Source organism: Corvus moneduloides, chromosome 1 (assembly GCF_009650955.1).
Source record: "Corvus moneduloides isolate bCorMon1 chromosome 1, bCorMon1.pri, whole genome shotgun sequence".
Lineage (NCBI taxonomy): Eukaryota > Metazoa > Chordata > Aves > Passeriformes > Corvidae > Corvus > Corvus moneduloides.
Genome location: NC_045476.1, coordinates 99,626,640 through 99,642,300, shown reverse-complemented (window position 1 = coordinate 99,642,300; position 15,661 = coordinate 99,626,640). Strand labels below are relative to the sequence as shown.

Here is a 15,661-nt window from a genome sequence, read left to right as displayed (position 1 = left end):
CAGCTACTAAACACATGGCCCATGCACACCTGTCTTATCTGGACATATTTCTGTGGAATTGACATAATCTCTTACTGATCTGCTCTTCAACAAAGACAGTAAAATCAGTTTCAAGAAAAGCACAGTCAGGTAAGAAGATGTTCATTAAACTCTAAGCACTAATAAACAAATCAGAACTAGAACAAGAGACACTGGAGACTGGAAACCCAGAACTGTTCAGTGATGCAGATTAGAAAAGAGCCTTCCAGGAAATATTTTTCCTTCCCATTACATTCTCCTAAATACTCATTCTCCTGCAGCCTCCCTTCCCAGAATCATTGTTCTTAAAAAAACGTGTGTGTGGGTTAGGAACATAACTGTGGATATGTCCTCCTCTCCAGGGCCTCTCCACCCAGAACGCAGACCCTGCTGACACTTCATCTGTTCCTTCTGCACTCAAGTTATTTCTCTCTTGAGGAAGGAGCAATCTTCCTTCACAGACAACATTACCTGAAAGGGGCTTGAAATAATTTTAACCTGCATGATGTGATCATAGCTCTCAAGACAGTTGTTTGCTAGGCTGCTGTACTGACTGACACACTGTGCTACAACAGCTACCGAGAACTGCACCGGGTCCCAGCGCAGCTAAAGCAGTTCAGACTTTCCCTTCCCCATCGCACTCCACTTTCCTACTGCACCTCCCTTTACAGCAATGTTTTAATCCTTCCTTGGGGGGGTTACACCTGCTGTTTCAGTGCCAGAAATGGAGAAATTTTAAACAGAAATATAGAAATTTGCAACATTGTCAACACCACATGCCTTTCACCACATTTTCCATTTTGGGTAATTATTGCAGGAGAGACTCTGTCAAAACAGTTCTTATAGCATGTATTGCAAATCCTTTCCTTGTATATGATGAAGAAAGGTGCTGACATTTTCTTGCTGATTTGGGATCATCATCTGAGATCCACACTGATGTGTCATCTGCCATTGATCACAAAATATTGACATGGTTTGAAGCCACAGTACAGGGGGATGGAGCTACTACAGGCTTTCTGTTATTTTTAGGAGATGGTATTTCAATGGTACACTTGTTGCAAGCAGGAAATTTCTCCATAAGTGTCTGTAGAATTTTATCCTATCCTATCACCCTTTTTCAGTAGGCACACAACATTTCCTATGTCTTTTTAAAAACTTGGTGAAGCAGGGCACAGGGCTTTAAAGCAGTGATAGAAGGTACCTGACATTTTTCCTTCTTTTTCTGCTAGATGTTTAAGAGATGGCAAAGGAATCTACCTAGTAGTGCTACTAAGTAGAACACAAAAGGCCATCTAATCATCTGGAAAACCAATGTCCTGCTTATTCAGCAGACACCAGAACCTGCAGTTCCGTGTTGCTTGTCCGACACATATACACTGCCCACTCTTTCAGTATCTTGCTGTTTTCAAAGAGCCCTCTGTACCAACGTCAGACAAACCCAACTGGAGAAGGGAAAAACTGCCTTGAAAACTTGCTTTAAAACCATCGATATCCTCTCCCAGCTTAACTGCTGATCCGGAGCAGGACAGAGCTTCCATATTTCATAAATGTAACTTTTTCTTTAGTCTTTTCATCCTTCAAATTCAAGGAATACAGACAAGAAAGACAAAACAAAAGAAAAAAAGCAATCCCAAAACATAGACCAAAGGTGGATTAGAAACAAACAGCTACAAAATAAATCACACTTCAGAAAAAACCAAGGTTGTGGTACTACTGAAATGTGCTTTCTTTAAAAGCTTGAAGAGAACTACCCTGTGAAGTACAAACCTGCACCCCTACTTAGACAGTGCAATCACCTTCCCTTGAGCTTTGTTTCTTTTTTATTTGTAGGGACTTCCACTCTTTGTACACAAAGTAGCACCAAACAGTTTCTCGGGCATATTAAGCATTATGTTAATCACTATTTAGATACAGACAAAATTAAATACAAAGCAGAGGAAGCTAAGATATATTAGCCAGAAAATGTTTCACTAGCTTTTCTATAAATGTATGTTGTTCATTTATTTTCATCAAATATCCAGTTATTAAAATGACAGATGCTGCAGAAAGTGTTCTACAACTTCAGACTAAAGCCTTTTTTATTTGACACCTACTATAACTATTAAATCGTCAACTGCTGGTTAGCTTGAGGGCTAATCTTTGAAATGTCACAGCTAATTTCAGTTCTCATTTTAAAAAGTTAGGATTTCCTTTTGTATGCAGTTTTACACTGTTGTCAGATGAAAACATTTGCAATGAATTTTCCTAATGAGCAAACATTGTTTATGACCTTATGGAAACTTGCTGATGGCTTAGTTTAGCAGCTCTCTACTTTGAGGGGTCTCCTAAATGAGCTGGTCACATAGAGAGCAAATTAGTTCACCAATCCACTGCACTGATCTCACATGTTCATGGGAGTTGGATAATGCACTGGAAATCAGGAGGGAGTAAGGAAGTCAGAGATTCACCATGTTTATCTCTTCTCTGGTAAACTGAGATTCAAGGTTCAAGAAAACCAAAAAGCTCTGTGGGGGGCCTTGCACACAGTCAGATCCCAAATAATTTTCTTTTTTGTGCTACACAAGAAATGTCCTACCAGGAAACAAGTTCTGTAAAATGAAAAGGCAAAGCAAGGCATTAAATTCAGAATAGTTCACATTCATGGGGTCAGGTGCAGAAAAACCTGAGATTTGCCAAGAGTCAGTGGGGTTGTGAGCATGTGCATGTGTGTGCATACATATATATAGTTTCCAGACTATGCATTTTGCTAGCTTGTTGTACTCCCTCAAATCACCCAATTATGGTTAATGTCAACCAAGAAATTTTCAAATGCTCAAAATTAAGTCAAATTTGATTGAACATTCAAAAGCATTTCTCAGTAACAGATGTCTTTATAGTGTTAAGTATTCCACGGCACACTAAACCTCTACCCCCCCTTTTATAAAATTAATTGTACTTTTAAAGCTCTATTTTAGATTAACAAGAAATTGTTTGATTGAAATTTCTGCCCTCCCCCCACTACTTTTACTATTCACCCTACCTCAGCCATGTCAACAAAGAAAATTTAACTGTAGGTATAAATAGCTCTTGAGGCTTAATTCAGTACTGTACATGCAAAATTAGCTGCACTGATGAATGCTACTAATAGAAATGTTTGTTAGACTCCCATACTAAGCATAAGTTCATCCTGCTGAAGTCCATGCTAATTTTATCTGATTCTCTGCCAAAGACCAACATGTTTTTTAATTTAACCATCTTGGGTATGTTATTTTTCCAGGATGACATGAAATAAATACTTTCTCCCTGTTCTTCTTCTGTTGCTAACACTGTATTTCTGAGATTCTTGTACAATGCAGTGGCTACTGAAGCCTGGAAATTGGAGGCAAGCTGCTAAGATAAATCTTCAGAAATAATCAGCATCAAAATACAAAGCAAACTTCATATAAATAAGCATTTTTCCGGTTATGAAATATGACTGGATACATTCAAATGCAGGATGCCAGGGACAGACTTGAAAGCTATTTCATGGCTGTGGTTTCAATTGTTCAGCAGCTACTGTGATGGAATTTTATCCTACTGTGCTAGTCTCTGGCTGACATAAAAGGAAAAGACAAGGCTGTATTTAATTTTCTCACTCCTCCACTGCAATTCTTTTTCCATTACACAGAAATAATAGAAGGTCATGAGGATGAGAAATAAATTAACAATTTTGAAACTTGATTTATAATAACAGATAATAGCAGTAAATGCAATGAGCAGAATACCCCACTGCAACAGTTCAGGCATAAATCAGTAAGAATGGTAACATTCATGACTTCACATCAGTGACAAAGGTAAGGCAAATAAAAAATTACAGGAAAACATTTTTTAAATAGAATGTCATGTTTTGAATTAAAAAAGAATCAAAAATTATTTCCAACGTGGACTGTATTTTTCCTACTACTTGGCTCCCCCATGTAGCCAAAACAAACTTCTAATATCCTGAGAACAAATGTGGTATTTAATATGGCAGCATTCCAGTGCCTAAAGAGAACCAACAAGAAAACTGCATAGGAGCTATTTACAAGGGGATGTAGTGATGGGATAAGGTTAAATGGATTCCAACTCAAAGAAGCCAGGTTTAGATTAGATATTAGGAAAAAATTCTTTACTGTGGGGGTGCTGAGGCACTGGAACAGGTTACCCAGAGAAATCGTGGATGCCCTATTCCTGAAAGTGTTCAAGGCCAGGTTGGATCGGGCTCTGAGAGGGGTTGGAAGTAGATGGCCTTTAAGGTCCCTTCCAACCTAAACAATTCTATGACATCTTTCCAAATATAACCAACATTTTTTTGCTAACAAATATAAACATTGCTGTAAATTTAAGTTACTGTGTCATCCATAGTCTCTACAAAGAGAAAAAAAAAGGCAAAAAATGACTAAAACAAAATCCTTCTATTCTCTAGAAGGATTTTGATCCAGCATACACTAAATATGATTTGGTATCCTGAGAAGACAGCACTAATTCTTCATTAATTATTAAGCCTGCAAGCTATATTATGGTAGCATTGCACAAAATAAAGTTTGGCTTTTCTTCTCCTTTTTTTTTTTTTTTTAATTATCCCTTAGACAAACAAAACATCTGCTTTAGGAGAATTATTCTGGCTCTGTGGAAAATTCTCCTCAGCTTTCACACATACATGATGAACACGTTACAGGTAGCATGCTGTAAAGTGCTGTATAACTGAAATGCTGATATATTCATCTCCCAGACATATACTTTTCTTCCCATCACTTTATCACTATGTACCGATTCAAAGTAGTAACAGTTCAACAGAGACCTCAGTAGGTCCTCCAAATCTAAATTACTTCCAGTGCCTCTATCAACTACATAAGGGAACTCCTCAGACATCTAAACTGTGTCAAAAAAACCCCTGTGTAAATACTTCTTTTCTTATCTTTCATTTTCTGACACTTAACAGAAAGAACGTGTACTATTTGAGAAGAGAAATATATTTAGCAAGGAAACAGGACCTGCACTTTATAAATCATTAGGGTAGTGTTGCATTCAGTTTATACAACTGTTTCTATCTGGATTAAGAAAAGGGGGGAAAAAAAAATCAAAATCCTTTGTTTTGTTGCTTCAGCAGCTTCCTAATTTATAACTAATCAACTGCTCAGATAACCAAGGAATTAGAAAAATGCACACCATGAAAGCCAAGTTAGTCCCAAATCAAAAGCATTCCTGTCCTGAAAGCTGGTCATTGCAGAGGGGCCATTCTAACCACACAATGCCTTACTCAATTGGAAAATGGCCAACACCAGTGAATCTGACTCCAGAATTAGGACATTCAGATTAACAAAACTGTAGGAACACCCTTGCAGGTCTTTTGGTTTGCACTTCTCATCACAAAATCCTTTTCCACCTGTAAAACAGTATCCAGTTTATCTTTCTAAAAGTGTAGCAGATAGCTGTATTACTCTTTTCTGATAAATCACCATGTTTATGTTTCCTTGTTCTGTATTCAGAATACACAAGGAATTTATATGGTAACTGACATGACTATAAGTCCTATAAGTCTGATAAGCACAAAGGCAAAATAACAGAAGGAATCAATTTGTTAAGAAAAAAAAAAAAACAAACAGAAAGAGAACAGAACTCTCAGAAATATTTGAGGAATAGCCATAATTTCCCTTCTAATATATATCTGACAGCAGAATTAGAATAAATAACATTTTGCATTGAGTTTCTGATGCATAAAAATAGGATTTGTCATGTCAAGTCTCTGAGCAATAGCCTTATCTGTTTTCTAAATGCTGTCTCCTAGACAATTAAAAAAAATTAAAAGGAAAAAAAGAACAGAAAGTTGAAAGAATGATATTCTGTAAAATCAGGAACTAGCACACTTCGTCCCAACAAGTTGTTTCAAAATTGTTTAAAAAATTCCCCAACTCCCCCACCCTCCTTCCCCCCCACCTTTAACGGTGTTGCTTTCTATAAATAATTTCAAAGAAAATGAAAACTGGGTAAAGGGATTTATTATTTATGACATGACAGTGTTTCTGATATCGTATTCACAGAAAGCTTAAAGAAAAATGCCTCTACTTAATAGATTTTCCAGTTTCAGATTCTTATCTACAGCTTCTTGTCTATCTCCTCTTACCTAATAAATAACAACATAGTTTATTATTGGATGAGTTTTTGAATATTGACAAGATTTAGTCCTTCCTTTTATTTTTTCTTTTTTTTCAGAAACCTATTTTATATTTGGCATAGATACTCTTGAATAAAGAAATGTCCTTTTCCTGTTTAGAATAAGTTTTTGAAAATAAACTGTAAAAAGATGATATTAAAATACATGTTCTGGAAAAAAAATGAAATTAGATTTAGCACTCTGAGACTTAAAACTCATATTCCAGTGAAAGTTTTAAATTAGGTCACAAATGACAGCAAGTTATTCAACTGAAGAATAAAAAGTTTAAAAGTATTTCTGGTAAGAATCAATCTGCTCCTTCAGCTTTCTGAACGCTACAATGCAAAATATTTGATATCTCCTCTAAAACTCTTTTTCTCCATGCTGTCTGGAAAAGCTTGAGTAGCATATGTTGTAATTATGCCCTAAGAAAGTGTCGTTCCTATAGATTTTCTTCTCTCCATATCTTTCTCAATAAAATTTTTTTGTGAATTACAGTTACAGGAAGCATTATCCTTGCAAATACCAGATTTGGACTGTGCATTGTCATTATGACTTGGTTGACCAATGATAAAGAGAAATATTTTATCAAGCACCTCAGACAGGTACTAAATACAGGGAATAATCATGCAATAATTTCTTTGAAAACCATTATACCTGATACAGCAAAGTAAGTAAACATAGCTGAATTCCCTCCCTAAAGGGATGCTTGTGGGATTTTGCTGCTGTCTCTGAAACTAATAAAAAAGAGCTTTCTTTCAATCTTAGATTTTTTTCGGTTTGATTTTGCTGGGGTTTTTTTTGTTGGAGGGGGAGCAGTGAAGGACAATTAAGCAATGCTAATGAAATCTATCGATTTCACCATAATTGGCTGCAAAACTAAACCGAAGGCAAAAAGGATAAGAAAAAAACAAACAAACAAACAAAAAAGGAACTACATAGCAATATTCAATTTCAAGCTATTGATAGGTACTGTACATGGAATAATGCAGGACAAATATAACTGAGTCCCTCCAGAGTCTGTTTCATAGCTGCTACTGTCTGAAAGCTTCATCAAAGATCCAGTCCTACTGTGCATGCAATGGGATAACAAATGATTTTACTGAAACTTTCAGTCAAATTCAGTGTAAAAAGAAGGCAAAATTGTGCAAGCAACTAGATACTGGTATTGTCTTGCCATATGGTTGTTTTTTACTTAGAAATTCCAAATTAGTTTCAATTGTACCATGTCACAGAAAGCTTTTTCAGCAATTAACAAAGACAGCAAATGGTTGAGCCTTTACACCTTGTTGATGTCTTTGTGTAGGCATTTTCTCCTTGAACCAATTTTTGACAATCTTAGTTCTGCTACTTCAATATGTGTAGAGGTTAATTGATGTCCAAGACAGTTTAAACTAACATGGGAATAGAATCTGACCAGCTCCCTCTAACCTCCTCCATGCTCTTGTTGCAAGGAGACATCCCTCTGTGCACCACTGAAATATACTTTTCTTCAAACACCAATTTCCTTATTGCACCAATTTCCATGTGCAGTCCAAGTACACTGCTCAACAAAGCATGTTTCAGTACATTCCTTCTTTGCAGCTGTTGGGAACTGTGAAGACCATTCTCCCTGAAATGGAGTCAGCTCATCTCACTTGGTGAGCTCTGCAGACTCCCGAACACATATGCATCATTAACTTCTGACTAATGTTGTCTCAGATACAATCAAGCAATTAAGAAGTTTTAAGGCCACACTCCTATGGTCTGTTTTACTCTGTCAAAAAGCAGAAGAAATGTAAACAAATTCTAAAAAAAAAAAAAAAAATACTATGGGTTTGCAACTGTACAATTAAAATCAGAATGAGGATACTACTGCATATAACCAGTTCTTCTTGAGTCAATGTGAGCATGCTTTGTACTTGACTGTGAAAAAATACAAATTATAAATAAATTTAAAACACAACTGAAGTATGTTGCAAGACTATCTAGGATGTAAAGCACTACAGTTAGTGTACTATAACCTAGTACCAAACCTAAATGATGGAGAAAAAAATGTATTTTCAGATCACATTCCAGCTACTCCTTAACTGCTAAAACATTCACTTAAAAGGTCACTGCAGCTTGCAAAGCTTGTGATTCCCTTGAGACCACTCTGATTTGTTAATTCAGATGACATTCGTGCTTAAAAATCTGATAACTGAGGAATTGTACAGTGTCATCTCTTGGCATCTGAAGACAGGTAATAAGCAAGAGTCTCAAGGCAACAACATTAATTTTTAATATAAAATAGAACTGGAAGCTCTGAAGATAGAAGAAATACACAACTGTGTTTCTTTTTCAAGCATACTTAATATTTAATACTTGTTTCAACTACTGGCACAAAATCACAAGCCTCCTCCATCCCACAATTATCTGATGAGGACCTACCGTTACTCCAAAAAACCTGGTTTCATTCATAGCATTCAGAAAAATTTTGCCAAGTTTGTGATTTGTGTAGTTAAAATCTTCAATTTTTTGGTGCTTGTTGGTGGAATTCAGATAATTCATTGCCCGCTGCAGGGTCCTGGCAATCACCCATATTCCATCATAGGCATAACCATGAAATTTGCTGGATTGTCCATCACCACGTTTAGCATTGTATTCCTTTTCATACTGCTGTGGAGTCTGCAGAGGAGATAAAATTCAGTTTTACCTCAATACTTAACATTTAACAGAGTTGAATCTAAACTGACACCTCAAATTGCACCCTCCAATTTAGAGATGTACATAACTAATAGAGAAATGGCCTCCAAAGTAAAAATTATGAAAGAAAATAAAATTCACAAAAAACATGTACTGCCTGACTTAAAAACTGCTGGGGAGATTGGAAAGCAGAACTAGGAGACAGAGACTGAAAGCAGTTGTACTGCCTCACTGTATAAATGACAACTTGCTTTATTTTACTTGTGTACAAAAGGCTCCAGTTCAGCCAAAACTGTACACTGGTGAGCCATAATGCATAAAACAGAGAATAAGTCCATATCCCTGCAAATTAGTGGTCTGATTGTGCTTTACAGGATAACACAAATCCAATAACCTTTACTTGAGCAGCCGTTTGCTCAAGATGAAATTTTGAGTGGCAATTTGTCTATATTTTACAAGTTCACTACATTCTGGTTGGTGTGCTATCATATGATGAGTTGCCTTTCCATAAAGTTGTCTTTCATGCTCACTCAGCAAGGCATGAAAGGCAGATGGAAAAAAAAGATGAAAAGCAGCAAAATCAGACCTGGTTGCTCATTGGTCAGAGTTTGTATGGATTTATTATGTGATAAAATCTTATGTGCTTTATGGAAACACCACCCATTTTTATATTTAAAACAAGCCTCACTTCCTGCCCCGTAGTTCTGAGAGGCACAAATCACCATTCAGATTGGCTGTTTGCAGAATAGGTTTAAATATAAGAGTTTCCTGTTTCTGCGCTCAGCTATTTAACTTGACGTGACACAGCACATGATACTAAAGACTATAATTCAAACTTTAATGTACATTTAACTATAATGCTTGTATGGGGGAAGAGGATAGATTTGAAGGAATGGACTTTACTGCTTTCTTACCCTGTAGGGAATAAGATTTGATTTTCAAATCTTTTAAAATTGTAAACTAGTGGAAAGTGGTGAAACTAACTACGATGACTGCCAGGTCTGTAGGTAGAAGAACCCTTTAGCTTCACCTCCCTCCTTGGTGCTTTACTGTGCCAACACACCAGTGAGACTGATGGTATAACAAAATAGATGGAGGAAAAATACTAACCCTTCCCGATATAGTCTTATTCGTTTTTGAGCTGAGAGGCTCAAAATCCACTCCAATATAACCTTCCATGGCTGCAAGAAGATTTTTGCTTAGACACTGTGAGGAATTAATCCAGGATTCCCACCAAAGATTTTCATACCACCCTGGAATAATCCACTGATATTTGCTGCCATACATTTCTTCATCATAAGCCTGCAAATAAGAAAAACAGAAAAGATAATGGATATTGTAATAGAGGTATTGAACATAAAACCAATTGCTTTTTGTTAACTTTTTTTCATTATTAATGAAATTATGGTGTAATTGTGGTACACAAGTATTTTGAACAGTTTAGAATAATTACTTGCTAATAAGGAAGACTCTTTTCTTGAAGACTCCTGACTACAGAATTCAGGACATGACAAGAGAATTTACTAAACCCTGTTTTTCCTTCATGGACCATTTCCTCAGAAACAGAAAAATGAAACAGTATTCTAGAACTGAGGGAGTTAAAGAGGAACACAAGCAGAAGGCACACTTTTGCACAGAAAATTCTTCGTGACACAACTACTACATAAGTGATAGGACCCCCATGCTACCACATTTAAACTAAGTTATTATCACCCTTATATCAACCTAAGGACCAGGTTAACAAGAAAACTTGGATCATAGGCACCATCAAACCACACCTGGCAAATGTGAATTAGGTGACTGTGCTAAAAAGCAAACCACAGAAACACTAAGTTAGCAGTTCCTTCTGAGGAGCATGAGTGAATAGTGAATATATAAAGCAAACTCTTAATGATTTATTTTTTTTTCTCAGCAAGATTTTTCTTCATGTGAAATTCTATATTGTTGGAATACTGAATACAGCCCACTGTAATCCCAGATACTGAGATGATAGTTGTCTCCTTTCAATACTTAGCAGATATACATAACAGGAAACAGAAACACTTTCTTAGTCAGGCACATATGCTGTTGTATCTAAAAGCTGATTTATTCTCAAATATTCTTTTTGATTGGGAAGAGTGTTCTAGGATAAAATTAGCAAATTTTAAGTCAGATGTTTCTCTCACTGTCTTGCAACTAGATATTTTTCTTTTGACATTTCAGTCAGACTCCATTTCAAAACTGCAGGTTTCATGCTTCTTTGGGTCCTAATATAAACAATGCTTGAGATAGAAGGCTTAAGATAAAAATTCTAATTTTTAGAAATACATGGTGCAAGCTTAGAGCTCTTAACAGGAAAACTGCTACATTTTCACAGATAATATTACAAAGGGAGGAAATTATAAGAATCCAAACAGGACATATTAGTCATTCAGAAATAACTGTTTTGAAAATTATCCCAAAGATCATTTGAAAAGCCTATCAGATAAGTAAAGATCAATAGCACAATATATGAAATAGGACAGCCTCCTAAATATGTTAATACCCAAATTAAAAATGGGCTTTAAATCTGTGAAGTCTATTATAATGGTGCCAACTGAGTTCATAACAGTATTGTGCACAAAGCAGATATATTTGGCCCCTGGTGCAGAAGCTTTTGTTCAGCCAAAATCAAATTTCATGCCTTTGTATACAAGGCTGCTTGAAAGTCTTGTATGAAGTCTTGTGTCTTGCATCTCATATTTTACTTATTCCACAATCCACATAAATAGTTTGTCTTTCTCTTGCTTGTTAATTCTACCCTTCCAGAAACACATCTGCTTCTGTCCTCCTACCCACCTCCACCCCTGCACAGCTATGGAGACACTGTATTCCAGGTCCACCTGCAAGGAAAATAGCAATCCCATCTATAGCAGTACTTTCTTCTAATAGAGTTTTCATTATACAGTTAGGTCATTCAAGACCTTTCAGTGACTCAGTGTTTTTTGTCTGACAGTTTTCAAAGCACTGAGGACACAAATTGACACAAAATAGTGCTTTTAGAGAAGGACAATCTTACATAGCTTTCCCTGCTCTATAGAGATTAAAGTATCAAATTGTGTGTTGCCAGAAAGTATTGGCTGTGAACTATTCTGAAATTAGAGCTGTTGGAAATTTTCTGTTTGCATAAGCACTTGTACTGTTTCCTGCATAATCTGCGAATGCCCTGGGAAATGGGCTGAAAATTGAAAGTTTCAAAATAGCCAGAAATTTCATCCTGGAAACAAGGGATCATTCCCAACATGGTTGCCTGAAAGACTGGTTACACTTTCACATTTCTGCAACAATTTGGTTTAACAAAACCCAAACCAGAACACTTTAAGAGCTGTCAGCTTGTCCTTTGAGATATGGTGGAGTGTCAGGGCTTGAAGGTTAGTCTGGAGAAGGCAAAAGAAGGAAGAAAATCAGCTCCTCTAAGGTTGAGCACCATGACCATGCAGTCATTTTTCTAGTGACAGCACAGTTGATAGTATTCAGACATTTCAGTGTTTGGGTCCCAGGAGACTTATTGCAAAATAATGCTTTTTTTGCCACCATTTTCTCCCTGTTGACTCTGCTAAATGGAGATGATTTTGGTGCTTAAAAGATACAACTACTTGAAACACGTGGAACTTGTGTTGTGTGGAACAGTCTTGAACGGTTTGAATGCCCACAGACCAATTCTTGCAAGTTTCAGTTTCTAAGGGGAAGAATTTTTGGCAGACAAAACCAAGGTGAAGAAGGTTTGTACATACTTTGTACCACCAGAACAGCATAAAATAGTCATACATTTTCCTTTATCTTCCTCTCATACCCTGTGTAGGATGCAAAGCCCTGAGTTGCAGTCAAGCAGCCAGGAAACTGTCATGGACAATTTTTGCCCTTGTGAAACTGAATTTTAATTTTTTTTTTAAACTTTTAATTCTTGTTTGAATCCATAAGTAAATGCTTATTTACAACAAAGGTTCCTGTAATAGATATTTCTTATGTGTAGTAAACAATTATTGGCAATTTTTTTATGGTTGAAGAATTAAGTTTTGACCAAAAAGATTCTAATTTCTATTCCAAGAAAATATCACATTCCTTCCACTGAGGTGAAAATGAATGATAAAGCCAAGATTTCCCATAGAACTAAAACTGCTCACTGTTTTTGACACTGGTGATAAATGAACAGCTAAGCATGTTTAAATCCTTATAGGAAATACCTGCCATCATTCACTTTGGCTTGAACCAGTCCTGTCTGCTGGGAGGACTTTTAAAGTTTACCACTGAATTGTCCCATCTTTTAGTCCATTTATTGTGTGGATGTTGGTCTCTTCTTCCAAATAACAAGGAATAGGACAAGAGGAAATGGTCTGAAGATGCAATAGGGGTGGTTTAGATTGGCTATTAGGAAAGACTTCTTCACTGAAAGGATTATCAGGGAGCAGGGAAGAGGCTGAGCCACCATTCCAAGGGGTATTTAAAAGATGTGCAGATGAGGCACTTAGGTGAGGCTTAGTGGTGGACTTGGGAGTGTTGGGTTTATGGCTGGACTTGGTAATCTTAAAGGTCTTTTACAACCCAAATGATTCTATGATCTTATATAAACTCCGATAGATGTCCTGAGGAAACCGCACAGCATATGACTGTTGAATCCAGGCAGAAAAGTGAGGCAGACTTTAAAGATTTTACCACCTACGTAAGTCATTACCAAATAATACTCAGGTTATAACCACAATCACAAAAAAAAAAAAAAAAAAAAAAAAAAAAAAAGTCTTGCACCAGTGAAAAAGCACCATCCTTTAGCAAACTCAAAGCCTTTCTCTGACTGACATCAGTAACCCTGCAAAATATAACAGGGAATCATAACTCAAACCTGTCTGAAGATACACCTGGAAAAGAGGAATTAAAAAACCTTGACACATCTAAATTATTGTGCCCTTAGACATATATCTGTAGGAGTGCATGAGTCAACAATATATTTTGTGACTAATAACAAGCTTTCTGACATATTTTAGTGCATTAATATATAAATGACCTACTTAGAACTGCCCTCTCCTTCATTCAGTCTCCTGCTGAAACTCCCAAATAAATACACTTATACAAGCCTCAATATATGATCTTCCAGATTTCTCCAGGCTCCAGAAAAATCCACCTTATTATTTTTGACACTAATGTACTTTAGAAGCGGCCATCACACTTTGAACTGCTCAGAGTTACACACATTTCCCACTTTCACACCAAACTGTAGCCACAGAAGGCTGTGCTCATGTGACAGAGACATCCTCTCCCTGGAACCCTTCAGATGAGAGCGGTGCAGACTAAAGGACAGCCTGCCCCTCCAAGGAATTCTAGGATTTCTTCAGTGGCCTCACATGGACTTGGAAGAGAATTCTAGAGGAATGCAACTACTAATTAAGGGCAGTGGCATAAATGAGGCCAATCTCTTGCTAATGTTGGACTGGAAGATAATTCTGACCAGAACCCCTCTGCTGGGAAAATGCAGTCCAAACCCAAGAGATCTGACGAGGATCTGGGCTGCAAAAGGACCATCATTTCTTCCAGGAATGAAAAAATAAGAGATTATCTCTGTCAATCCAATTCAAATGGCAGTACAAAAAGATCTATATACAAAGACCTATCAGAGATGAGAAGAATGAAAAATAAAATAATACTTTCCATTTCCTTTTGGATGAAAACAGATTTTGTTCCTTCCAAATATACTCTACAATCTCCTTTCCAAATTTTGCCACCAACTGGGACAGCCGCTGAGTAAGAGCCAAAATGCATCTGAGGCACATATAGCACTCAGATTTTGAACTTCTGCCTTTCCTTTCTTTGCAAGGATAAGTAACTCACTAAGTGAACACTAAAAACCACCCTCTGAAATTTAGATGCTGTCATTATTACTTTTCCATTATATTTACTGTGTTCTTGGATCATACAGGAATAATCTAACTATTTAGACTACGAATTCAATACCTATTCAAAATTTAGGCCACTAAAATCTGCCTCTTTGGGATTCCTTTTTTCAGGCCAGTACAAGTATAGATTCACATTTTAATCCTTCTACTTTCAATGGCAGTAACAGTGGATAAGTTTGCAGCACGTTCACACAAACAAATGGTGAGGATAGGGAATTTTATATTTGCTAGTCTTACTGTTATGGTTAAAAAAATTTTATTTTTTACCAAGTACTATTTGCTTTCATGTAATACATGTAAAATATACAGTGCTAAGTCAGATGGGAATGACAACTGTACAGTTAGCAACATTTTCAGTAGCAGAAATTAATGTTGCTGAGTTAGGATGTATAGGAAGTGGCTTGAATTTCTTATTCTTTAAAAGCAAAACATGCAAAACCCATACACAAAGGCATTATCACCAGAACACAACTCTTGGACAAGACTGAAACCTTGCAGTTCTCTCTATCTGCTGCTACATATGCAAGTATTTCTCTGGATCTGATGTGAAGAGCATTGCTCAAGTTTGATTTGGCATTTAATTCCACTGCAGGAAAGTAGTAAGAAGCTAAGCATGCAGTCTATGCCTAAATTCCACTGAAGTCAAGTACAAAGTATTTTACTGAAAGAGAAATGGAACTAAGCATGTGTAACCTCTCTTTAGGATATAAACCTTCACAGAGCTGAACTCCGTGAAAAAAAAGTTTATGCTCAAGTTACTTTTTATTCAAATGCAGCACATTCTTTATTGTGGTATGCAATTAAATATATTTACTTACACAGCAGAAAACTTTCACAGCCATTTCCTCATCAAACTGGCCAAGGATTATCCGAACGTCGTTACCCTGCAGATTGAATAAAATACATGGTAGTTAAATGCAGTCAC

General features: G+C 36.5%; 1 protein-coding gene across 2 annotated transcripts in view; it reads right to left on the bottom strand.

Annotated features, from left to right (window-relative positions):
* Positions 1–15,661, bottom strand: part of GABBR2 (gamma-aminobutyric acid type B receptor subunit 2) — a 473,703-nt gene that overhangs the window by 229,823 nt on the left and 228,219 nt on the right. For both annotated transcript variants that reach the window (XM_032119790.1, XM_032119799.1), the window contains exons 5-7: positions 15,555–15,620; positions 9,944–10,135; positions 8,579–8,815 (exon numbers count right to left, since the gene is read on the bottom strand). In XM_032119790.1, coding sequence (XP_031975681.1) covers positions 8,579–8,815; positions 9,944–10,135; positions 15,555–15,620 — 495 coding nt within the window. The remainder of the gene's footprint in view (positions 1–8,578; positions 8,816–9,943; positions 10,136–15,554; positions 15,621–15,661) is intronic.